At 42.4% G+C, this 25,293-nt stretch overlaps 1 protein-coding gene across 15 annotated transcripts in view; it reads left to right on the top strand.

Annotated features, from left to right (window-relative positions):
• Nucleotides 1–25,293, top strand: part of MAST4 (microtubule associated serine/threonine kinase family member 4) — a 576,096-nt gene that overhangs the window by 360,548 nt on the left and 190,255 nt on the right. Inside the window, exon 2 of one of the 15 annotated variants that reach the window (XM_023625598.2) lies at nt 1,848–1,928. The exons of the other annotated variants lie outside the window; for them this stretch is intronic. Coding sequence (XP_023481366.2) covers nt 1,848–1,928 — 81 coding nt within the window. The remainder of the gene's footprint in view (nt 1–1,847; nt 1,929–25,293) is intronic. 15 annotated transcript variants of the gene reach the window in all.

The following is a 25,293-nucleotide window of genomic DNA, read 5'->3' as shown; positions in this document are numbered from 1 at the left end:
GCCACAGACTATTACACTGTCATGCTCTATACTCTGTAGAGGCAATTCAGAATTTTCCATCTGACTTATCAATAACATGAGGCAGTTTCTGACTCCTGCTTCAGAAATTGAAATCCTGGATGTGAGACACCAAATATATAAGTATTTCAGAGATTATTAGATTACTAGTTTATTTAGAAATTTATGACATATAGATAGTTTGTGTGGCTTTCCAATTTCTGGGAAAGAAAGTAAGTTGTTTTTTCCCCTCCGTTTTTCAATTTGGGTATGGAATTATGTTCCTAGGTACTTTGTAGCACACCTCGTATGTGTCTCAGCTTGGAGACGTGGAGTGGTGTCAGTGCCTACGCATGCCGCCTATTTTAGGACTGGAAGGGGCAGATAAGACTGGACTGAGATACCACGATGGCTGTGTCATGGGCATTCCTGAGAGCTTTCCAATGAGCTGTTAAGTTAGAGTACAGCAGCTTTTGAATGTGCTCTGAATATATAAGGAAACCAATTCCTTTACTTTGCCAAGTACTTACACCAAGCCAGAGAATGGTTTTAGAAGGTATGAAACTTTACTCTCGAAATATTTTATTAAATAAATTGGAGCATTTTGAGCAATATTTTTACACTGAAATTTAAGACAAATGCAGCCAAGTCTCAATTACTCATATAATGGAAACAAGGATGGAATTGAGAATTTGATAAGCCCAAATCTGATTTTAGCCACTGTTAGCATTTCTCTGTTCTGTTCAGTGACAGGCACAGCCAGCTTGAATCAGCCAATATGCAGCTCTGTTCCAAGACCCCTATTCTCTAATGAGGAAAACATGTGGTGGTGTAGAGCCGTGGTCTAATGGAGAGGCAGAAGAATATTCTTTAAGAAACTCATCGCACCGTAGCAGGAGTTTCTAGTGCTTGCTTCAGCCTAAGAGCTGGTACCAGAATACCTAGCTAATTCTTATTTTGATTTTGCCATGTAAAAATAATTGGGAATTAACTGGTATTAGCTTCATACTTTGATAGATCTATTGGCAAAATTTTTATACATGAGATATCTGACAAATTTAGGTTTCCTTTATCCCTTAAAAGAGAAGAGACATGAGGCCAAAAGGGAAGGAGATAAAGGGACTGGATGCCAGCTTCCCACCCTATGATGAATATTTGAGAGTTGGCTGTGAATACGCTTGGTGATTTCGATGGGTGGTGGGGCCGGGGATCCAGTGGCCCATTGACAGCTGAATTTGAAAAACCCTCTCCAGAAATGAAAATAATTTACAGCTATGTGTAAGAAATTTTAAAGTCATCTGTTATAAATATAAGCGTAAGAACACTTTTTACCGTTGCTCCTGAGGATTGCAGAAAATGCTGCTGGGTGTTTTTCACTGCAAAGTACTTAAAAACATATCCTCCTATTTGGGAATGTTTGTTGCTTTGCTTTTTAAAAACTGCAGTATTTAACCTGAATTCTATTGTGTGAGAACTACATCCCTTTAGTTCTGCTGCAGATTTACCATGGATTCTTAATTAGAAATAGAATATAGTCAGTATAAAACAGCACTGGATTTTCTTTGCAAACATCACGTTTTGAAGATAGCTGCCAGATTGCTTTGTGACAAAGAAAAGGCACAAATAAAAATGGCAGCAGTAGTTTTGAGCACGGAAATTTCAGCAGGAATCCTTGTGCTTGTTCTCCCTTTCAGAGCTGAAAAGCCACAAGTGATGAGGTGATTCGCTTGCGGTATTGATAGGCCTGCCCTAGTGATTCTGGACTAAAAGGAACACGGTCCCTTCAATGAGCTGTGCTCTTTTTACTGCCACCATTTCTCCAGTTGGAATGATATTATTTTAACTTTCAGTCTTACTCCAAGGAGCCTGAGTCCCACCCCGTCCAGCCCAGGCAGTCCCTGTAGTCCTCTCTTCGCTTTCCACTTCTGGAGGTAAGCGCGCTCCATGCCTGCCCGGGGCTGCTGTTTCCCCCACCCTTCCGCTCCTTCCCACCACGGGCATTTGAACACTTTGCACTTTGCAATATGCAATAAACAGTGTGTTCTCAACTGTCATCTTTGTGTTAACATATAGACTGCGGCAACTGGGTGAGCTGTTTATTTGACGACTCACAGGAGCCCTGAGAAAATGTCCTGTGCTTACCCTATTTCGCACATCTTACAAATACCTCACTTAGCCTCCGGCGATTGGTTGGTTGTTTGACTCCTGTGTGTATCCTACAGTTTTTCATCCTGCTTTCTTAGGAAATGATCTGCACTAAATTCCGCAAATTTTGAACCATCTCTTATAATGATACAATTTATTAAGATTCCAGAGAATATTCCTTAATTTATGTTAGAGTATCATAATATCTGTTGCCACACGTTATTTTATATCCTGTTGTTTACGGGACAAAGTATTTAAGTCATCTAAAAAGAAAACTATTTTTTGGTGTTTTTTAGAACTCCCTGTTGCATACCCCACCCACTCACTCATAGGTTGATATAAATTCATTCTTCTCTGTTCTTTAGAGAATTATCTCCAAGGAATTCGACTTGCATTTTAGCCCAATGTTTTACAAGAATATATGATAGAAAATACTGTTGGTATTGTAGGTATAGTACACATGTTCTAGTGGAATTTTCATGAGTTCAGTGTCTGTGGATAGAGTGGGTCTCCCTGTATTAATCAGAAGATATGCCGAGTACACAGTAGTCCCCTCTCCCCCTTTTTTAATCCTAAGGGAGAAAGTAAAGTCCAATTCTCAGTTGATGGAAAGAGTGATTTAAATTATTAGTTAATGAATATTTTCTATTTCATATATGCAAATGAATGAAAAACCTGCCAGCCATGGCCAGTTCCTTAAAAATGCTAACTTACAAGCTTAATGCTGGGGTAATATCAGTGGGACAACTTAACAAATTTCTTTCTCTTATTTTTCTAAAGTAAAATTGAACTAAATGTGTGAAGAAAAATGGACTGGGGAAATAAATTGACTTTGAGCTTTGGTTCTACTCTTCTGTTGATAGGATTATATTTATTATTGTAAAAGTGACTTTCAACGTGAAAGTCCCATGTAATAGCTTTTATAAAGCATCCTCTGACTATAATGGATCCTAGAGCAAAGGAAAAGTTTTCTGACAATCTGGAGAATTCCATTGCTCTTGTAATTTATCTATTTTTGGTGATCCAACCAAAAGTAATTGGACTGCCTTCTGAACTTTTTTCTTCAGTGTAACGTGTCTTCATTAAAGGCTCACATTTTCTTCTCTTTTCCTTCCTAAAGACAAGAGGCTATTCAAAATGAAGGTAACATGAATAGTGGAGGAGAAAAGAGAATCAGACTAAATGCTATGGTAGTGTAGAGGAGGATGAAGTTCTGAAGAGTATTTTTGGAGAAAGGTTTTTTGGAACTGGTGAAATTTGAGCTGGACCTTGAAAAACTGTGGGGTTTCAATGGGGAAAGATGGTGGTGCAGAACAAAACCAGACAAAGAATAAAACAAAGGCAAGGAGATAAGAAGGTATGGCACATTGTAGAAATGATGCGTGTAGCTAGAACGTAGCGGGGATGGAGTAGGAGGAAAGCATGGGGTTGTACAGAGATTGATGTGGTCTTAAAAATTAATTTGGGACCATGCTAGGTAGGGCCTCAAATACTGAGCTAAAAAGTTTGACCTTTGTTTTATAAGCATTCCAGAGTATTGGAACATTTTTTTGAATAATGAAATGAGCAATCTGAGCTGGGAATGAGAAAATGTAACATTACCAGTATTAAGAATCGATTGGATTTAGGTAAAAATGCCAGTGAGGATGCTGGTACAATATTTCATGAGTAACACGTCCTGGATTAGGACAATTGCAATGAATTAAATTAACACTTGCAAACTACTTTATAGTTGACCAAATGCTTTCATGTACATTATTTCATTTAGTTGAATCCAACTGACACTACTGTAAGACAGGAAGGAATACTGCTCCTGTTTACAGATGAAGATGCTAACACACAGGGATTAAGCAGCTTAACTAGCCTAGGATTCAAAATGAAGTCTCAAATCTTTCCATTGTGACTGCGCATTGCTATGCGATCTTTTATATTGAGTTTTAATTATCTGATTTAAGTAGACCTTGTGACCTCTTTCATTTTCATTTCCCCAGTGCTTGTCTTAATGCCTGGAGTATAGTAAGTGTTTGAGAAATGTTTATTAAAGAATGAATAAATGAATGAATTGGAAGTAGAACATGTATTAGTCACAAGGCTGCTCACAGATAAACCACCATAATAAATAGGCAATGGAATTGTACTTCTCACTCTCAGACCAAGAGTGTGGGAGAGGATCTGCCCCACGCAGTCACTTAGGGATCCAGGAGGCTCTTGAGCACATGGCCTTCAAGGTTGCCCTGGGCATCAACATCCAGCTGTTGAAAAAGGGAAAGAGCATGGGAGCTAGTGCACTGCTAGACCTGAAAGTGGCACCCATCATTTCCATTCATGCTCCATTTCCTTGAATTTGATATTCAGACTACACCTAAGGACAAGGAAGGCTAGAAAATACAGCTTACTTGCATCCAGGAAGCAGGAAATGAGTTTGGTAAATAGCTAGCAATATTTGTCATAGCAGTTGATGAAAGAAAGGTACCCATAAGAGGTGTTCGGTAGATAGGTTTGAATGAATGATTGACACTGAGATTTCTAGCATTAATTGAATGGAACCCAAGGGAGCAGAGTTGGAGAGAGAGGAAAATATGGTAATGGTGAGTCTGGTCTTGAACACACTGAGACATCTCTAGGTAGGGATATCTGGTTGGCAGCTTGGAATTGGATATCTCTAATAGTGTGCCCCCAAATGATGGTCTGCTGTGAATTGGAGAGATTCCAAATATGTTTATGCTAACACCACAAAAAAGCATTTACTGGGGCCGGCCCCGTGGCCAAGTGCTTAAGTTTGTGTGCTCTGCTTCGATGGCTCAGGGTTTCACCGGTTCGAATCCTGGGTCTGGACCTAGCACTGCCCATCAGGCCATGCTGAGGTGGTGTCCCACATATCACAACCAGAAGGACCTACAACTAGAATGTGAAACTATGTAGTGGGGGTCTTTGGGGAGGGAAAAAAAAGAGGAAGATTGGCAACAGATGGTAGCTCAGGTACCGATCTTTTATTTAAAAAAAAGCATTTATTGCATCCCGGCACAGGAATTTTTTCTCCCGTCAATTGTGATGGATCAGGTTGTTCCTTTGTTTGTTTTTTATGAGTGGGATTTGAAGGTCTGGGGAGAGTGATGGTGGTGAGCGTTAACCAGTGTCTGTGCTCTGTTGAGGTGCTGACAGAGTTTCTGAATATGGCAGTGGAAGATTCTGTTCCTTTCATAGTAAAGCCCTGGAGGCAGGTTGTGCTGAGATGTGAGTTAGCTGTCCACCTCCATGGGCTTCTCCAGCTCAGGCTTCCTGAATGTTGCCCAGACATGAGAGATCTGCAGCCTGCAGGTCAGCTCGGTTGCTAAATGGAATTTAAGTTTACTCTGTTATGTCTTGGGAATGCAACCTTGCACGGCTGCATGAAGGCTACTGCAATGCCAATTTTGGCTCTGTTATGAGGAGAAGAATTTTCTAAGAAAGCTTTCTTAATGGCTGCCTCATCAGACCATCAGTGTCAAGCCACTGGACGTCTCCTAGGAAGGCCAGGTTCTCACTTAGCTGGAGAGATGAGAGGTCATTCCTGCATCAAGCAGAGTAGTTGACCACCTAAGGACAAATCATTCCTGCGTGAGCAGAGCACGAGACCACATTATTCCCAAAGGCCCTCTCATCTTCAAATTCTGACACTTGTGTTGTCCGCCAGCAGGGCTGGAGAGAAAGAGGCAGAATACGTAATTTGTCCACAAGCTAAAAGAAATATGGCCCAAATTTCAATTTGTCAGTGCCTGTGTGACAGGGACATCTTAGAAACCTCAAGTGGAATTTGTATATACCTTCCCTTTCTGGGGCAACCGTAGCCACTCAGATTTCCACAATCCCCGACACTTAGTAAATTGACTATAATTTAGTGGCTGTTCGTATAATGATGACATCAGTGCCTCATGAGTAATGTGGATGTGACCTATGCCAGCTTGTAATCTGGACTGTGAGTAGATAGCAAGATTCCAAAGGAAGCCACCTCATTTTACATTCTCAGTATCTGTCTTGGCACCCCGCGTGCCGTGCCCTCCACAGGGACCCAGTGCATAGCTGGAGGCAGGCTGCCGTTACTCAGTGACTGCAGTTCTGTTATAATACAGCAGTGCTGTGCTATATATTTGTGTTTCCATTTCGTGCCCCGACTTCTATGTGGAGGCAGCCTTTGGAGCATCTGCTGCGCTTCCTGCACTCCCTCTGTTTTACTTCATCCTTTTGTTCACCTGTCCATTTGGTCCCTGGAGCCTGAACGTGGTGCATACACAGTCAGCCGTGCCAGAGTTGGCAGCAGAGCGGGGATTCCATTTCTCCCTAAATCTCCCAGATCCTTCTTCTGTTTTGGCTGTGATGGGAATGACACGTGCCACATTGCTGGTAGGATACAGTACTAGTTTCAGAGAAGAATATTGCCACTGAACCTTAAATATTACAAGGACAACGATTTTGGTCTCTTTTTTTCATAGATCTATTCATAGAACCTAAAACAGTGCCTGACATGCACAGTAGAGGCTCCATAAATGCGTATCGCTGGAATGAGTACTGTTATTCCCTGGGGCTCGAGCATGTTCTCAGGTTCTCACTTGTGCTCAAATGTGGCAGAAGCTCATGTAGTGTGTACGCTTTGAGAATGGAGCTGACACCTGGAGAGGTGGGGCATGCATTTTGATTCTTCCATAAACATTACATTATAGCCATCAAAATGCAAAAACTGACCAGGAATCAGTTATGAATAAAGAAAGGTTCAAGGACAGAGTAGAAAGGAGTCATTGAAGAAAGGTAAACCCAGAGTACATTAGAGAGTGTGCCTGGCTGTGGCGAGGGACAGAGAATATGATCTAGAAGTCAGGGCGGATCACACACTGAAGAGAATAAGTCGCCTTAAGGAAGGGGAGTTAGCATGTAAGCTCCACGGAGTGGCGGCCTGTCTGTTCTGCTTACTGCCGTCTCCTTGGCACCTGTAGCAGCACTTGGTGTACAGTACGGTTATGCCTCACTTACTGACAGGGATACATTCTGCGAAATGTGTCGTTAGGCAATTTCCTCGTTGTGTGAACACCACAGAGTGTGCCTACACAAACCTAAATGGTATAGCCTACTGCACACCTAGGCTACATGGTGCTAATCTCATGGGACCACCATTGTATGTGCAGTCCCTTGTTGAACGAAAAGACGTTATGCAGTGCATGACTGTAGATGCTTAATAAAATTAATCAGTTGTTGTCATTGAATGTACTTTGAAGCAACAAGAGCATTCTGAATTGGGGACTTCTGGGGTCTACTTTTGAAAAACTGGAGCCCCTCAGTGAGTCTTGTATTCCCACATGATATGATGTAGTCTAGAGCTGGGCCATTGCTGCCCTTGTTCTGTGGGGCTCCTGTTCTCCAGTGCACCACAGACCCCCCCTGGAAGGCTAGCTTCTTTCATTCGTGATAACTGACAGGCCCTGGAGGAATTGTCTGGGACCCTGACAGACTAGGAATCATAGTGCCTGAGTCTTGGTCATCGCCCCCACCACAGACAAGCTTTGTGACCTTGGGCAAGTCATGAACTTCCTGGCCTTTCATTGTCTTCATCTTTGAATCCCCCACCTAACTGACAATGTAAGAATAATAGCTTATAGATATTTAGTGTGAGAAATTTGTACTAGCAAGAATGAGACCTATCTCTGGTGGTCATAAGGGAAGGACAAGTAGACAATTCTTTAACAGAGGAGGACATCAGTGACCATTGTCACCTAATCCAGTTTTGCCAAGAGCTTGTCCATTTGTCCTGTTGCTGCTAGAAAGGTTACTGGGTATCCACGTGCACTTGGATCCCCCTCGCTTCTCTTGTTGCTATGGTGAAGAGCAGATGTAATAAGCATTTACCAAATACAAGGCAGTATGTTGTGATTTTGTGTCTCCTTTTCACAGGGAACCTGTGAGTGTGGGAAAGTCACCTGACTGCTAACCCCTTTTAGTTTCATTTACTTTGTAGGATGAGCAGGACTATTTGTCTTTTATTCTCTCTGTTTTTCCCCCTTTCCCTTTGTGGAGAACATTGAAAAAATCGGAAGAAGCTGCTACCAGATGGCAATTTTTTCATACTCTACAGACACCAGTTCCCATGCTTTTGTGAATGTGATGGTTTAATGAATTGCCTTATGCATCCCTGGGTGTTATTTCTGAATTGTTATGTGGGACCGAATCTGTTCAGTGAAGACACTCCAAGGAATGCCTCTGCTAAGCAGAGACGAGCTTGATTATGAGCACTTTGTTGGTCTTGTGGGTGTGGGGCTAGGCAGAGATGGGGAGAGTTGGCAGTCTCAGAAGTCATTGAAGGCGTGGTGGGGGAGGTGTGCCCAGGACAGGTAGCACTTCCTCAGCCCCACCCCGGTGCCACCACCTAGAGGCTTCTGTTGCTTTTAAGACTGCAAAGGAAGAAGACTGAGCTCATGTGTCATGGTCCTCCATAGGAGGAGAGGGTGGGGAAAGGGAGTGGACCCGTGCAGTAATGGGAAAGGATAAGTATCATAAACTCATTGCAGAAAGATGCTTAGGTCGTTTCCTTCGGTTTTTCTAGAATACGTTATTTTTTGCATTGATATAATAAATTTATCTTCATGAGGTCACCGCCCTCGGGAATGCAGTCTCCTGAGGTCAGATGGCAAGCAGAGCTTTCAAGCCCCCTCAGGTCCCTGGAGCACACGAGGGCTTTCAGAGCCTTCACACATGCACACGAGGTGCCTCCGTATGCCAGGCAGGCCCTCAGAGCCGTGCCAGGGCCTTGGTTTTCGTCATAATCATTTTCCAGTTTTTGTCAGGCATTCTCTTTTCCATGTTAACTTTTCTGTTTTGTCTACTGACTTGAGTGGGAGGCCAAAATTACTAAGATATTTGCATATGCAGTGGCTTAGTTTCCAACGTTTATCGAGAGCCTGCTGCATGCCTGGTGCTGATCCTACTGCTTCACATAAATTAACTCATGTAGTTCTAACTGTGTCTGTGAGGCAAGCACTGCTGTTGTCATTTGACAGACAAGAAAACTGAGGTACCAGGAAACAAACTTATCTATCGTGACCACGCATCTCATTGTCCAGGTTCAGTTCAATTTATGCCTGTTGTTCCAGTGTGATTATTGAAAGTGCCCCCTTTGGCCAGCCTGGTGGCATAGTGGTTAGGTTTGTGCCCTCCGCTTCGGCATCCTGGGGTTCATGGGTTCGGATGCCCGGCACAGACCTACACACTGCTCATCAAGCCATGCTGTGGCAGCGTCCCACATACAAAACAGAGGAAGATTGCCACAGATGTTAGCTCAGAGCCAGTCTTCCTCACCAAAAAAATAAAAAAGACGTACTCCCTTTCACTTTCAAACCCACCAAGTTTGGACAGCAAATGATACCCACTTACTGATGTCTAGAAAGCAGCCTGATCTGGTTCAAATGCAAACACCTGGAGGGAGAGCCCACATTCTGATTCTGTGGCATAGAGCTGCACTGTCTGTGTTTTCCTTCTACACACTTCAGTTTGTGATCATTTTAAATTTGCATTCAGAATAGAATATTCTATTTACAGGGGCGGTGACTTTGTTATTCTCTCTGGAGCTCCTCTGCTTGGCTCACTATACACGTAGATTTTTCAGTCTTCTGTTGAGAATGTGGTTATGGGGCTGGGGAGCATAATTAGAGTTGTGGCGCCCTATTTTTCTATTTTTGTTTTAATTCTATTTTAGACAGAGTCTAGATGGTGCAGTGAGGGCTAGATTGGTTTCATTTTGGAAATCAGGCCGTGGGTCCCAGCGGCTCTCGTATCTGCCACTGCTCTAACCTGAGCCGTCTGCCGGGTGCCTTCAGCCTGGGCAGGCCTGCTGCTGCCCTGGGGGCGTCATGTCTCACCATTACTGTGAGGGCCCCAGGGCCTTTTGAGCCCTATTAGAAGACAAGCCTTTCAGTCCTGAAGAAGGAGCCCCACTCCCTGTGCAGGGAGCCAGGATACCTGCTTTGTAGCACCCACCGTTAAACGTTTGGCCCTAATCAGAAGTCTTCATTATTATAGTCTTTCTGCACCAAATACTGTGACTTCTTTACTCAGCCAATTTTTTCTATTTGGATTTTAGAACATATTGAAATTACTCTATGGAGCCTTAGCAGTTACCTCTTATTTACTAGAGCTTCTTGGGGCAAATGAAAAACTTACTTTGTGTGTGTGTGTGTGTGTGTGTGTGTGTGTGTGTATGTATGTGTGTGTACGTGTGGTGGGAGGCAGGACCTGCCTGTGTCCCACTTCGTTACTGCATTGCTCTGAGACTAGGAAAAAGACATTTCACATCATTTAAAAAAATCTATTTCCTATACTTAAAATGTGGCTACAGCCATTAACACCCACCCTGTTGATAAGAGAATTAAGTTGTGATATTCTTCGAAACCATAAGCTGGTGATGCTTATGTGAGGCGCAGAGGTGTTTCAGTAAGAGGAGCAATAGCAAATGCAGAATTTAAAAGAAAATTCTCAAGTTTCTCCAGCAGTAACATGGAGATAATACCTCTTGGAGGTGTTGTAAGAATTAATTAGGTAGCGTTTGTGAAAAGTTCCAAGATGAGTGTGCTGTTTTATTATCATTAGCTTCGTATTGTTCTGGGAAAACCAGCATTCAAAGTGAACTATAAAACCCAACCTTTGTATCAAGAATGTTGCATATTCTAACTGAACGTGACGGTGAATGATGAGATATTATGAAACTGGGATGTCTGTACTAATGGTCCCAGGTGAGAAGGAGATGAGCTAAATTTCATGGATTCTTATGCTTTTCTGCTCCTTTTCCCTGGACAATATGCTCAGCTGAATTATTACTGGATCCAGTTAATAAAACAGTATGGAGATCCCCCACAGGGAGAGAATATTTGTTTTTCTGCAGTGGTATTGGAATGGTTTTTCCTTTCCTCTTTATGTAAAATATGAATTTGGCTCAATCTTAATCAAGTTCTGAGTCAAAAATTCATCTTTAGGGGACCTACCCCCTGGCCGAGTGGTTAAGTTCATATGTTCCACATCTGGAGGCCCAGGGTTTCACTGCTTCAAATTCTGGGCGCAGACATGGCACCACTCATCAAGCCATGCTGAGGCGGCATCCCTCATGCCACAACTAGAAGGACCCACAACTAAAAATACACAACTATGTACCAGGGGCTTTGGGGAGAAAAAGGAAAAATAAAAAATCTTTAAAAAAAAAAGTCATCTTTAATTCTTCCCTTTTTTTTTGGTGTGTGTATATGGGTGCATGTGTGTGTATCATCCGTCAGAAATCTTGTTGATTCTACCTTTGCCATCTGCTTTCCTCAACACCTCTATATACCACCTTAGTCTGAGCCGCCATCATTTACCCCTGGATTTTCAGAGGAGCTTCAGTTCAGCCTTTGCCCTCGTTGGTCTGCTCTCCATCCAGCTCTCAGAGTGATCTTTGTAGGGTAGTCACTCCTCTGCTCAGAGCCTTCCAGCGGCTGCCTTCCCATCTTCCACGACCCAGCTTCCTGCTGCCTCGCACTCGTTCCTTCTCGCCACATTGGACTCTGCTTTATCTTGACCACTCCAAGCATGTTTGTGTCATGTTCCTGCTGTCCCCTGTTCCTGGAATATTCTCCCTCTACCCTCTCACCTTTTTTAAAAAAAATTCTAAACTTAAAAAAACATTCAGACACTTCACCCCTAAATATTTCAACATATATCTCCTAAGAAGTACATTCTCCTTCGTAACCATAATATCGTTTTATCATTATTATACTCATACTCTGAAGTTGAACATGATTTCAGTATTATCCGATATGCAGTCCATATCAAATTTCTCCAATTGTCCCCCAAAAAAGTTTTTTTATAGTTGTTTTTTTAAATTCAGGATCCAATTAAAGATTATATATTCCATTTAGTTGTCATATCTCTTTAGTCTCCTTTAATTTAGAACAGCTTTACCACTTTTTTTTGGTCTTTTTATAACATTGACATTTTTCAAGAGTACAAGACAACTGTTTTGTTGACTAACCCATAATCTCAATTTATCCTATGATTTCTTCATCATTGATTCAGGTTAAACATATATGACAAGAACAGGTGATGATGTCTTCCCCATGGCATCACGTGAGGAAGCCCCAAAGCTGGTGTCTGCCAGATTTTTCCCTGTGGTGCTGCCTCTTTTGCTTTATTAAGTAATCTCTGGAGTAACATTTTGAGTCCACGTGAATATCCTTTTCTCAACAAGCTTTCCCCTAATGGATTTTGCATACCTTGATTGAATCAGACATTATATTGCTGTTTGTCAAATGAGAGTTTTCTAATGTTATTATTAGGTGATTTTTTCAGTTAAAGAAAAATTTTTCTTCATTCTTCTTCCCCCTTTTTTAGGAGTATTACTATTGATTCAAGCATTTTTGAAAGAATAAAATAGAAAGCAAATATTTATTTGGTGGGTAATAATCCATGAGCATTGCTTCTCTTTTTATTGGGCAGGTTGTCCCCAGATTTGTCGGTAAGAAGCCTTTCAAGCCAACTCCTGGGTCCTCTTGACATGACCCTGTTGGTCTTTGAATACTTCTTCGTTTTCTGGCACAGCGGGATGATCTAGCTGTGCAGAACACTCTTCCTCCTGAGCCCCAATCACCCGATCTCTCCTCGCTTCCTTAATGTCTCAACTCAGTGTCACTGCACAGAGGGGCCTTCCCAGCCCTCTAGGAGAGCCCCACCACCCCCTTTGATACCTGCTCCATGATGTTTCCTGTGGTGCATGTCTCCACTCAATATATGACATTTATTTGTTTTTTGTTTATCTTGCCCAGCTGGAATGAAACCTCCAGGTTGGCAGGGATTTGCCTATATTGTTTACCACTGGGTGCCTGGTGCCCGGTACATAAGACGTCCTCAAGAAATACTTGTTGGCAAAATGGTGGAATGAATTTACCCCCATCCTGAGCCTCCTTCTGAATTAGCTGCTGCCTGTCTGTTCTTGACCCTGAGGTGAATCAGGCTGCAGGGGCTTCGCACTCACTGGGATGGAGTTTATTTCAGTTTTCCTTCCAGTAGTGCTTCTGCCTGTGGATTCTGGCGATATGAGGAACTCTTACTAACGACGCATCACAAATGACACTCCGTGAAGACACTTGACGGTGACAGCAGAAGCATTCATGATGCAGTTCCTCGTTCTCCAGCTTCTCTGAGCAGAAGGTCCAGCTGTTTTAGAAAGAAAAACTGAGATACTTGACGCTACGTTAAAATTTTTACATGGGATCTAATGCTGGGAACTAAAAATTGAGTAGAATAAGGGTTTTATTTTCTAAACAAACAAATAATCATTTGTTCTGTACGTAATACCTTAAAAGCCTTCATGGGACTTGCAAAGTACGAGTTGTTCTTATCCTCAAAGAATTTCTGTTCTAGCTGATATGCTGAGAATTAAGGAGAGAATATGGGGCAAGAATTGTACATTAACACTTAATGTAGTTGATGGGTGTAGTGGGCTGAATAGCAGGCCCCAAAGATATCAGATCTTAATCCCTGGGACCTGGAAATGTTATCTTATTTGGAAAAAGAGTCTTTGCAGATGTGATTAATTTAAGGATTTTGAGATGAAGAGATTATGCTGGATTATCTCAGTGGGTCCTAAATCCTATCACGAGTATTCTTATAAGAGAGACAGAGGGAGATTTGACACAAGGAGAGGCTGGAAGAGGCAGGGAAAAGCTTTTCCCTTAGTGCCTCCGAGGAAACATGGCCTGATGATACCTAGATTTTGGCCTGGTTGATACTGATTTTGGACTTCTGGCCTCCAGAACTGTGAGAGAACACACTTGTGTTGTTTTAAACCACTGACTTCGTGGGAACTTGTTACAGCAGCCATAGGAACCAAAGATAATGGTAAACTGAACGTTCTTTCATTTTCATTGTGACCATCAAATGACCCTGGGAGAGCCAGGTGGCAGGCACTTTTACCTTCATTTCCTGGAAGAAAGCTAAGAGACTGGAACCAGCTCTTCTGACTCAGCCCGGTGCTCCTTTCACTCTGGCACCCTGCCTCCTTCTAGTAACTAGAGCCAGTAAACAGCACAGACCGCTCATAGAGATCGTTCATAAAAGAGACAGACCACTGCGGCTGGAGAGATCGGGGACAGGCGTGTGAGAGGCGGAACCCCAAGGACATCCTTAAAGGATAAAGATATTTAAAGAGTCACAAGATAACCAGCCTGTTTCCACAGTCCAGGGGACTTATTCCATCTTCAAGTGCTATTTTAACTGTCTAGATTTTGGGTGCCTTTGAGCATGCATGTGTCCATGTGTCTGTATTTGCATGGAGGAGAAAATCCCTTGCTGTCTAGTTGACAGTACATTTTAGCCCCATCTCATGGAATCATTGCCTCCTCAGTTTCCATGTGCATGGTGGCTTCCTGACATGTTACAGGCTGTGGGATCTGGGTAACCCTACACAAGGCTCCAGAAAAAAAGCCATGCAATGACCTGCAGTTCCAGCCCTCCAAGGCCTCATGCCTTCCTGGAAAGTGCTTGGTTTGGCTCATTCTTTCTCCCTGGAAGCAATTAAAATTCTCCTGTTGCAGACCCTGCTGCAGATCTGTGCTCTAGGCCTCGGGGCCTGCACTGCTGCTCCTGCCACTCACCGTAATGATGCGGCTTCATGTTCCCTAATTTATTCACAATCGTTTTGCTTCTGTGAGCCAGGCACGGTGCTGGGGAGATGAAGATAGATGGGATTCCATCCCGGCCCTCAGGGAGCTTTCAGATGTGGATGGAAAACAGACAAGCAGCTTGACTGGCGTGTGATGGTGACAGGAGGGGGATGACCATCCCATGCTGCTCCCTCTGCCCAGACATTAGGAGAACAGAGTTATGTGTTAAACAAAGGAGACTCTGCAGGCTCATCCAGGACATGGAAGAGAATGCCTAGATTGTGGCGTCCAGCAGGAGGATCTGGACAGTTAGCATCCCCACAGTGTAGACTGGATATTTTGTATGCAATGATTATAATGTCCTTTGGTGTGTCCATTCTTCACCTGTTACCTTTCTGGAACTTACAGCACTGTCTAGGAGCCCTGATTGTATGGGCTTCCTGTTTAGCTCAGTGTGAGATAAATAGATATGGATAACTGAGTGCCCCTTTTATCCTTTTAATAGCCTCTGGCCACCATCCTCAACTCCTTTGCATCTGTATTCTTCTGTCGATGATGGGAGGCATAAAAAGAGCTAAATTTTATGGGCATTGCAGAGACCAGCAGCGTGAGAGCTTGAATAAACCCCAGAACTTTCTGGCATTGGATCAGGTATGGAGTCAGCATCGGGGTTCTGATATAGACAGTCTCACCTTTGTGACTCTGGATCCTTTTTAATGTCAGGCATTTTGTAGAACAGCCCACATGATCTCTTGATTGAATGTATCACTTGATTGAGAAAAGACAGAATTCAGGAAGTGACTGCAGACTCCAGAGCATTTAAAATTTTCTGATTTATTGATCACAACAGCAGCTATAGACATTGAAAAAAATACTGGCGCCTCTCTGTGTGGCTTTGTTTATTCAGGGTATTGGCCGTGTTTGGACTCACAGATCTCTCGTAATAGCTTCACGTGCTTGAGTCACTGTCCTCCACCTTAATGACCCATCAGAGTGTACTCTGAACTTACACTGCCCATTGTTTGTTTCCAAAAGAAGAAAAGATTAAAGTTCAGCACTGTTACAGAAATAACTGAGATTCCATTTGATGCTATAATCTTTTGTGAGTACAGAACTGAACGAGTTTGACAGAAAATGTGTTTCATTGTTTTGTCAGTTTTTGCATCATTTTGATAAAACAGCAGTGACTGCAGAGGATTTGAACTCAGTACTTGGAACTCTATGACTATGCTGCCTCCTAAGGCATTTTCACTTCTCTGCTGCTTTGGAGATGCAAAGTGGACTTTATTTTTCAGCACAGAATCTGTTGCCTAAAGTAGCGTTGTCATAAAGCCCCACATAAATTTTTCTATTGCTTGCTTATTTTGAGTCACTATTTTATTATATGTACAAGTTTGTGAGTTTGGCTATGAATGAACATGAGAGAGAATATACTTTGAAATTATTGTGATCATCTTAACACAGTATTAAAAATCAGAAACAATCTTTCTGGTAAAGTAAATGAACTCCTCTATTTTCCCTTTCCATCCCAAAATTATAGTTTCTGAAGAGCTTCCAAGATTGGGTGGCCCTTTGGTGAGTTGTAGTAATGAAAGCAGGTTTACTAAAGGAAACCAAGACCTATAACGCACCCATTCTATTTTATTCTGTGTTTAAAAATCAGTCCATAGGAAGTCATCTCAAAACTATTCTGAGTTACAGTGTATTAGTCAGGCAGCAAATATAACCAACTCTGGTTGGTCTGCTCTGCTAAAGTCATTGGAGCTATCAAGAAGAGAAAGTGTTCCAATTTTCTGGGAATTTACTTTGGTTTTAAGTAACAATTTGGTTAAACCTGAAAAAATGTAAATTGTTATGTTATGAAGGCTACGTAAGTGGTATAGCCAGAGGATTGGGGAATTTAAAAGCAGGATTTGAACTGGACTATGAAGGTTGATTATGAGCTAAGTAAGTAAGAGGAGGAAGGAAGGGCATCCGGGATGAGCACAGGAATGGGAATGAAAGGAATGGCGGAGACACGATCCAGGATGGGCAGTCAGCCAGCTTGCCCAGAGCTTACAGAACACTAGAGTGTGGACAGAGGGATTTCATGGAAGAGAAAGGTTGGGAACAAACTACAGAGTGTCTCACATGTCAGTCTGTAAGTCTTGGGTTTTATTTCTTTTAGTGAGGGACATATCTGAGGTTTTTAACCAGGAAAATGGTAGTTTAGTAAAATTTCTGCACTTGAGAAACACGATATGAAAAGACTGGAGGAAGCAAAGTGCAGAAAAGGAACAGTAAAGAATAAATTAGAAAGATGCCATTGAGGGTGCTATGAAAGAAGAGTCAACAGGACCTACTGAAGGATGAGAGGCATTACGTAGAATGGAAGAATTGTGGTGTCTCAGAGAAATCGGGAAGTTCAAAGAGAAATCAATTTTGGAGATGACAGTTTCACTTTTAGCTATGTTTACTGATGTCGAATCTGGAAATGATGGCATAACGGCCCAGAGGAAACATCCAGCATGCTGCTGGAGGTGCATCCCAGAGCTGGGAAGTGTTTCCGGGGCTTTGTGTATAACGTGGATGAAGGTATGGGAGGTATCAACAGAGACTGAGGCCTCTTTCAAATTGCAAGTCTGGAGGCAGATGCTCTGCAAAATCCACCCTCCTCGTCGTTCCTGTGGTTTGGGTCTGGACGAAGGAAAAGCAGACCACAATTCCCAGTTCAGAGAACAGGGACTAGCCCTGGGGACGCGTGTCAGCTGCAGCCTGCACTGAGATTTCCCAAGTCCAGTCAACTGGGGAGTAAGCCTAGCACTCTGATCACAGAAACACCTGAATGGCGGGAAGTTCCAATTTGGGCCACAGCCTCTAGCCCCCCAGAGCTGCCCCCAGAAGCCAGGCAGAAGAGCTCCTTCTGCTTCTGATGCCAGTGAGGAGCCTGAGGAATTCTAGCCATAATAAAAGTCTCTCTCTCTTACTTGTGGAGGTGGACTGACGGGGTGGCTGTCAGCCAGGCCACTGTTCTTTACTCAAGACAGAACAAGGACTGTGCTAAAGAAAAGATATGGCTGGACTGAGACCCCAAAGTTCTGTGTACTTGAGTATGGGAGAGCTCATTTGGGCACAAAAACTTTAAAGGCAAAATTTTGTAATCTGCTACCTCTTCCACATACTTTATGATAAATAGAACATGTGCCTTTGACTGGCATTGCTCTTTTTTAAAAAATTTTTTTTGATGAGGAAGATTGGCCCTGAGCTAACATCTGTTGCCAATCTTCCTCTACTTTTTTTCTCCCCAAAGCCCCAGTACATAGTTGTATATCCTAGCTGTAAGGTAGTTAGTTCTTCTTTGTAGGACGCTGCTACAGCATGGCTTGATGAGTGTGGTGTGTAGGTCCGCGCCTGGGATCCGAACCTGCGACCCGAAGTGGAGCCTACGAACTTAACCACTATGCCACAGGGCCAGCCCCATGGCATTGCTTATTTTTGAGCCTCCTAGTGTGAGGTACTTGTAAAATGTTCCCTAAGATAGCTGAATATATAGAGTTGATGAATAAAGTTATGTAATATTGATGCTTTTGTTTATTTTCATTTTGGAAAGCCATTTCACTGTAAGTCAGTTGCTCATTTCTCTATTCCGGGGATGGCTTATAATAGATACTTCCTTCCAATTTCTCTTCTACAAGATCCACTCAGAACTCCATGTTGAGAAGGATTCTGAGGCTCTACCAAAGGCTTAGTGGCTAAAAACTATATAATGAGTCAGCAGTACTTTCTGTGGTGATGGTGGGGGTGAGGATGGGGGTGGCAGCACCTATGACCTAGATTGGCCAATGGAAGTTGTGTTCCGAAATTGCCATAGTTGCATTGAATTTATTTTGACAGAAATTGGCCAGAAGCTTCGAGTGTTTCTAGAGAAACCCCCAAACGTTCCTAGTGTGTCATGCTTGGACAGCATGCATTCCATCGCCATATAAATTGATTCGGGTTGTTGCGAGATTAGGAAGGCTAGGACCAGCCTTATTTTTGCCCCATTTAATTTTGGGATTTCATTTTTCAAGAGACTCTCTGACCCACTTTGATTCTGAGGGCTGTGCAATGGTGTTGCTGCTGGAGAAGCATTTAAAACTCGGTGTCTCTGCCAAGATCAATTTGGCTCAGTAATTGTAAAGTGCTCTCCAATTTAGGGATCCTTCTCATATACCCACTCTAATTGGTTCCTCCTAAAAGCCCAGTGGGGTCATTCTTACTGTTTATTTGTTTGACCTTTATCCCATCATTTCTTTCTTTATAATGTTTGAGGCAGCCTCAGATGATTTGAGGCCTCCACTTTGTGGCAATAGGTCAAACAGGTGGAGTTATTCGGTGGTGTTATTCCCTTTTTATGGGTGAGGAAATCAGGATTTACAGAGATTAAGTAACTTGTGTAGAGTCTTACAAACTAGACAGTGGCGGAGTCAGGATCCAGTTTCTCCTCATAAGATGGCCTTTCACGTCTCAGCTGTCTGCGGGCAAAAAGTTCTTTTTCCTTTAACTCCATCGGCCTCATCCCATTGTGAACCATGGCATCACTGTATGTGTGTGTGTGTCTGTGTGTGTGTACTCACCTTTGGCTTCTCCATTTTTCTTTACTTGAGGCTGAGGTTGATTCTATAATAAGGGTTTGGTAAAACATCTCCCTTGGCGTGGAGGGTCCCTCAGAGATGCAGTGGAGTGATATGAGTGGGTCTGGCCACTGCTACCTGCATAGGTAGGAAAATTATCTCATAAGAGAGTATTTAAGGATGACAGGAAATTTTTATTATTTATCAAAATGTCTATATGTGAAGACATCATGACAATCTATTGCAATCTCCTGTTGGTAGTCAGAGAAGACTAGTGAGTGCTAAAAAAATGACATCAATAAAAATCACTTAAAGAGCTGACATTAGAAACAAAACTCGTGTTCCCCTTGAGAATGTCATATTGCTGCTTAAGCCCAAACCCTGGGCTGTCTTGGCTTGGTGACGCTCTTGCTTTGACAGCCTTTTGTTCTCCCTGGCTGATATTTTGGCGGCAGATATCAGCACATCAGTTAATGTGCTTCCCTGCCTGTAGGAGCTGATTTGACTTCAGTTATGTTAGCTCATATTTTCTCCCTCATTAAAGTGCCTATCTGCAATTTGTTCAGAGGAGGTTGCCAGCCTGCAACCACTGTCGGAGTGTGGTGCCCTTTTGCTGGTGATTAATTTGCCCAACTCCATAGGCTTCATTGTCTAGTTAGGTTTAGTTTTAATATCCATCTAAAGTACGCTAAAATATGTATTTTTGAGGAATGCTACCTCGTTCTTCAGAGAGTTAGAGCTTTTATTTAGCATGTAGCATTTATCTAGCATTTTTATTTAGGGAGTTCAGTGGTGAGTATTGCTTTCACTGTGTAGCTGACTTCCTTTCACAGGGGGAGATAGACCGTTTAAAGTTCCAACCCTTTGCTGCCAGGGAGATTTTCTTGTGCTGTCGACATCTATGTGTAGCTTCTTCGTTAGGAGGATATGAAATGTCACTAGTGCCATCGCAAATGGCAGCATTTGTAGGTGAGACCCCAAGTAAAGCCAATATATAGGTTTAATTCAGGAGACATTAGTTGATGTCACTTATCTTTGTGGTGCTGCTTCTCCATTATCACAGATGGCCGCCAGTTAGCTTTGTTCCGGAAATCTGAATATGTGACTCTGGATCTGATCATTCTCATGATTTTGACAAAAGCTGGGATTTGGAATGCTGGTTTAAAGGTAGATAGACAGTTATTCAATTCAATATATCTAGACGTCCTTCTGAGACATTTTAACCTACCATTTGTAAGGCATGTATGGCTTTATCACTTGCTTTAAGGGACTTGGGGCTAGTTCCATAGGATCTCTGAGTCCCAGTTTCCCCATCTATCTGATGGAGAAGTTAACCCGTATCTTTCAGTGCTGGGGATGATTTAAGTACCAGGCACAAAGATGATTAGTAAATAGTAGCTATCAAGCTGATAAGGAGAAAGGGGGACTTGGAGTCACTTCCTTATGTAATGTTATGACTTATTGACAGACAGTCTATTCCAGCGGCATGCCTTCTGGGAAGTCTTATTAAAGATAGAAATCCAAGAGAAGTACAAAGACGTAATTCACAACATTAGATTATGGAGCATAGAGTGTAGAATATGCTTAAATGTCAACATAGAGAGGTCAGAGAAATCCTGGACCGTGCATCTCAAAGTCTTTTGGCCAAAAGTGTTTAGAGGTAACACAGGGGAGACAGGCATTGGTCTTGACCTACCTTCATAATAGACTTGTTCATATTGAGCACCAGCTACTGGCTAGGTTGTGTTCTAGGCTCTGAACAGGATAGAGAAGGTCTCTGCTCTCATGGGGCTTATATCCTAGTGGGCATGGGGTGGGGGAAAGAAGACCTACCATAAACATACAAGCCAGAAAAACATTGGAGAGTAACAAGTGGTTTGCAGAGGAATTTCTTTGAGAGAGTGATATATGAGCTGGATCTGAATGACCAGAAAACATCAGCTGTGAGACTAGCAAAGCAAAAGCATTCCAAATAGAGAGACTACCAAGGCAAGAGCAACCTAAGGAAAAGCAGCGTGGGCCAAGGGGGGTGTTTGGATGAGGGCGTGTGGATGAGGTGAGAGACGGGTGGGGCCACATCTGCAGGGCTCCCTAAGGCAGAGTCAGAGATTGGCTTTTCCTCTAAGCCTGTTGGGAAGCACTGAAATAACATGATCTTATTTGCATTTTTAAAATTTCCTCTGGTTACTGTGTAGAGGGTGGATTGAGCTTAACTTGAACATTTAGGAAATAGTCTGGATGAGAGGTAATGGTGGCTGGACCAGATGGTAAATGGTGAAGTTGGAGAGAAGTGGTTGGATTCAGACTGTATTCTGAAGGGAGGATGCAGGGAAAAAGTGAAATCAAGGACAACTTCTCTATTGTTGGCTGGAGTAACAGAGTAGATGGTAGTTCTGGTTACCAAGGTGGGGAGACTTGAGGAAGAGCAGCTTGTGGCAGGAAATCAAGAGTTTGGTTTTATTCATGTTAAATTTGAGATGTTTATATGTTACCCATTTGGGGTCTGAAATTCCGAAGAAAGATTATGTCTGGAAAAGCAAAGTAGGACTTCTAGGCAAGTAGGTGGTACATAAGCCCATGGGACTGGATGAAATCAACTAGTGAGCAGTGGCTCCAGGACAGATCCTGAGACACTGCAGATGTACATGTCAAGCTGAGGAGCTGGAGGAGATATGGCCAGGGGTTAGGAGGAAAACCAGGTGAGTGATTTCCCAGAAGCAAAATGAAGGAGTTTCAAGCAGGAGAGTGGTCCCCTATGTGGAGTGATGCTGAAAGGTCAGTGCTGACTGTCCATAGGCCATGGAATTAAGGGGTTGCTGGGGGCGGGAGGACTGTTGGGTGGAAGATAGAATGCTGGTGCTGGAAGAAACACTCCACCAAAGACAAAGGCCCTTAGGATACCACCGGCTTGAGGGCCACTAGATTTTCCTCCTGGGAAAACTGAGGCTCTTGGTCATTACAAGATACCTGAGAACTGTCCCTTTTGAGGCCTTTCCCTTCCCTGTTACCAAATCAGGTTTATCGTTAGTTACAGCCTTCTGTAAGCAATAGGCCTCGAGTACTATTTCTTGTCCTTCAGTCTGTAGGCTGTCTGTGTAGTTGAAAAAGGCCTTTAGGGTAGGTAAGATAGGAGGCCCAGCTTGGAGGAAGTAGAAGATTTGGGTAGGTGGAATAAGGGTGTGGGGAACGGAGAGGGGAATAGAAACCATTGAGTTAGAAAAAAAAATCAGCAGTGTAATTAACATGGTAATGAAAACTCCAATAATTAGTACAGCAACAATGGAAACCTACTACTTGCATATCACCCACTTCTAAAAGAGATTTGAAGCCACCTACACGTAAACGCAAGTTGTAGAACCGCTCATTCATACTACAAACATGTATTGATTGCCAATAATGACCCCACAGTAGAGGCTGGGCTACCAAGATGAATGACCCATGACCTTCCCTCAGGGAAGATAGACTTGAAAACAGTTAACTGTAGTGTAATAACAGACAAGGGGAGAGAGGATTAGTTCTGTCTGATTCAGTTTCAACAAGAAGCTCCCAGAGGAGATGCTGTTCGACTGTAGAGGGATGAAAAGATGTCAATCAGGAAGAGAAGAGGAGCTGGCAGGGAAGCCCCTCCTGGGCAGAGGGCACAGCAGGAGCAGATCTGGCAGGTGTGAGAGCACGTGTTGTGGTTACAGCATAGGGAACTGTGGTTCCTGGGGAGCACAGTGGCGGGGAGTGAACAGAGGCGAAGAAGTGTTAAGTGCTGAGCCTGGAGAGGGACCCTGGGACCAAGCTGGATTTATTTTTGTATCCAGTAGGGATCATAGGTTTTTTGGGTCCTTTTTTTTTTTTCAGAATAATTTATCAGTAATCATAGATATCCTTAGGCTTAAAATATGTTTTTTTTTGAACTTTTAAATTAAGACTTTTTTTAGAACAGTTTTAGGTTCACAGCAAAATTGAGACAAAGGTACAGACATTTACCATATACTCCCTGCCCCTACACATGCGTAGCCTCCTGGATTATCAACATTCCCCACCGGAGCAGTACGTTTGTTAGAATCGATGAAGCTACTTTGACACATCGTTCTCACCCAAAGTCCATAGTTTACATTAGCCTTCCTCTTGGTGTTGTACGTTCTGTGGGTTTGAACAAATGTGTAATGACTTGTATCCATCATTCTAGTATCATACAGAGTATTTTCACCGCTCTAAAAATCCTCTGTGCTCTGCCTCTTCACCCCTCTCTCCCCAACTCCTGGCAAGCAGTGATATTTTTACTGTCTCCATAGGTTTGCCTTTTCCAGAGCATCATTTAGTTGGAATCGTACAGTATGTAGCCTTTTCAGATTGTCGTCTTTCACTTAGTAATATGCATTTAAGATTCCTCCATGTCTTTTCATGACTTGATAACTCATTTCTTTTTAGCACTGAATAATGTCCTATTGTCCGGACATACCACAGTTTATTCATTCACCTACTGAAGGACGTCTTGGTTGCTTCCAAGTTTTGGCAACTATGAATACAGCTGCTATAAACGTCTGTGTGCAGGTTTTTGTGTGGACATAAGTTTTCAGCTCCTTTTGGTAAATTCCAACGAGTGCAATTGCTTGATTGTATGGTAAGAGCGTGTTTAGTTTTGTGGGGGTCATAGGTTTTTAGACAGAGAAATCATCTTTATTATAGAAAGAGAATTTATAAATATGCATTTCAGTCTGTCTTTGCCTCTGCCTATTACTAGTCCCGTGTGTCCAAATGCTGAGAGAACGTCACACCTTAGATGAATTGCTGCCACATCAAATAAAAATGTCCCAAACTCATATCCTTGCCTCTCCAACACCATCGATATTTTGTTTCACACCAATAAGCATGTGCGTGTGTGTGCTGTCATACACCTCTCAATGGCTTGAGTAGGAAATTATGTGGATTTACTAGATTCTTCATGGTACTTTATGTACTAGAGTAAATACTTCTTGATGTTTGGATATTTAATAGTATGAAAGAATAGAACATGCTCTTTAATGGGTGTATTTTATAAGAGGTTTTTTTTAAGTCCAATGTGTATATAAAGTATATTGGAAGAAAACAGCAGAGCCTTGTTTTAGGATGATCTTCTTCTCTGTCTTGTAGGTGACGTCTTTTAGGCGACATCTTTTAGACTTCTTCAGTGAACTTATAAATGAAAAGTGAGTTACACTTGTAAGTTCACTTGGTGTAATCTTCCTCTGTGAGTGTACAGCACATAGTGTACGCTGATGGGTCACGTGCAATGTGTTTTTAAAATCAGAACCTTTCAGAAGAGCTGAATGTCTGGGTGGCTGAAGTGGCTTAGGACATAAACTGCTAAAAAATAATCAGAATACTCTTAAAGAAAATCCAGTTCCTTTTGTGATATATCCCTTATGTAACAAAACTGTGGCGAGAGATTTGGTATTTTTCTTTTTCTTTTTTTTCGCCTGTCTCCTCATACCCCTGAGAAATTAATGGTTTAAGGAAAACACTCCAAGCCCAACAGATCATGTCAAATATTTGGTTTGGTAGGATTAATATTTCACTGCAGAGCGACAGTGGGAGCACTGTCCTAGTTTTAGGGATGATTATGTAAGCTAATGAGCCCCATCCATTAAAAAACTTAGGGAAAGAAAAAGCTATTTATCATTTGGATTACACTGGCTGTACTTAGAGGACACTGAGGAGGCATTAAATACATACATGGGGTTACGTTTAATTAAAGTTGCTCTTTTTGTGGTGTTAAGGTTAATAATTATGACACTGTACAAATGTTTAATATTGCTTTATTTAAAGAAAAACTCAATGGTTTGTTATTCTGTACTTTGACCCCCACTGGCTTAAAATTGACTTTTCACTCAAGTTTACCATCCTCTGAAATATTTCCATTACAACAGACCCAAAGCATT

Source organism: Equus caballus, chromosome 21, assembly GCF_041296265.1.
Source record: "Equus caballus isolate H_3958 breed thoroughbred chromosome 21, TB-T2T, whole genome shotgun sequence".
Classification (NCBI taxonomy): Eukaryota; Metazoa; Chordata; class Mammalia; order Perissodactyla; family Equidae; genus Equus; species Equus caballus.
Note: the sequence above shows the minus strand (reverse complement) of the source record. Positions and strands in the feature narration are given on the sequence as shown.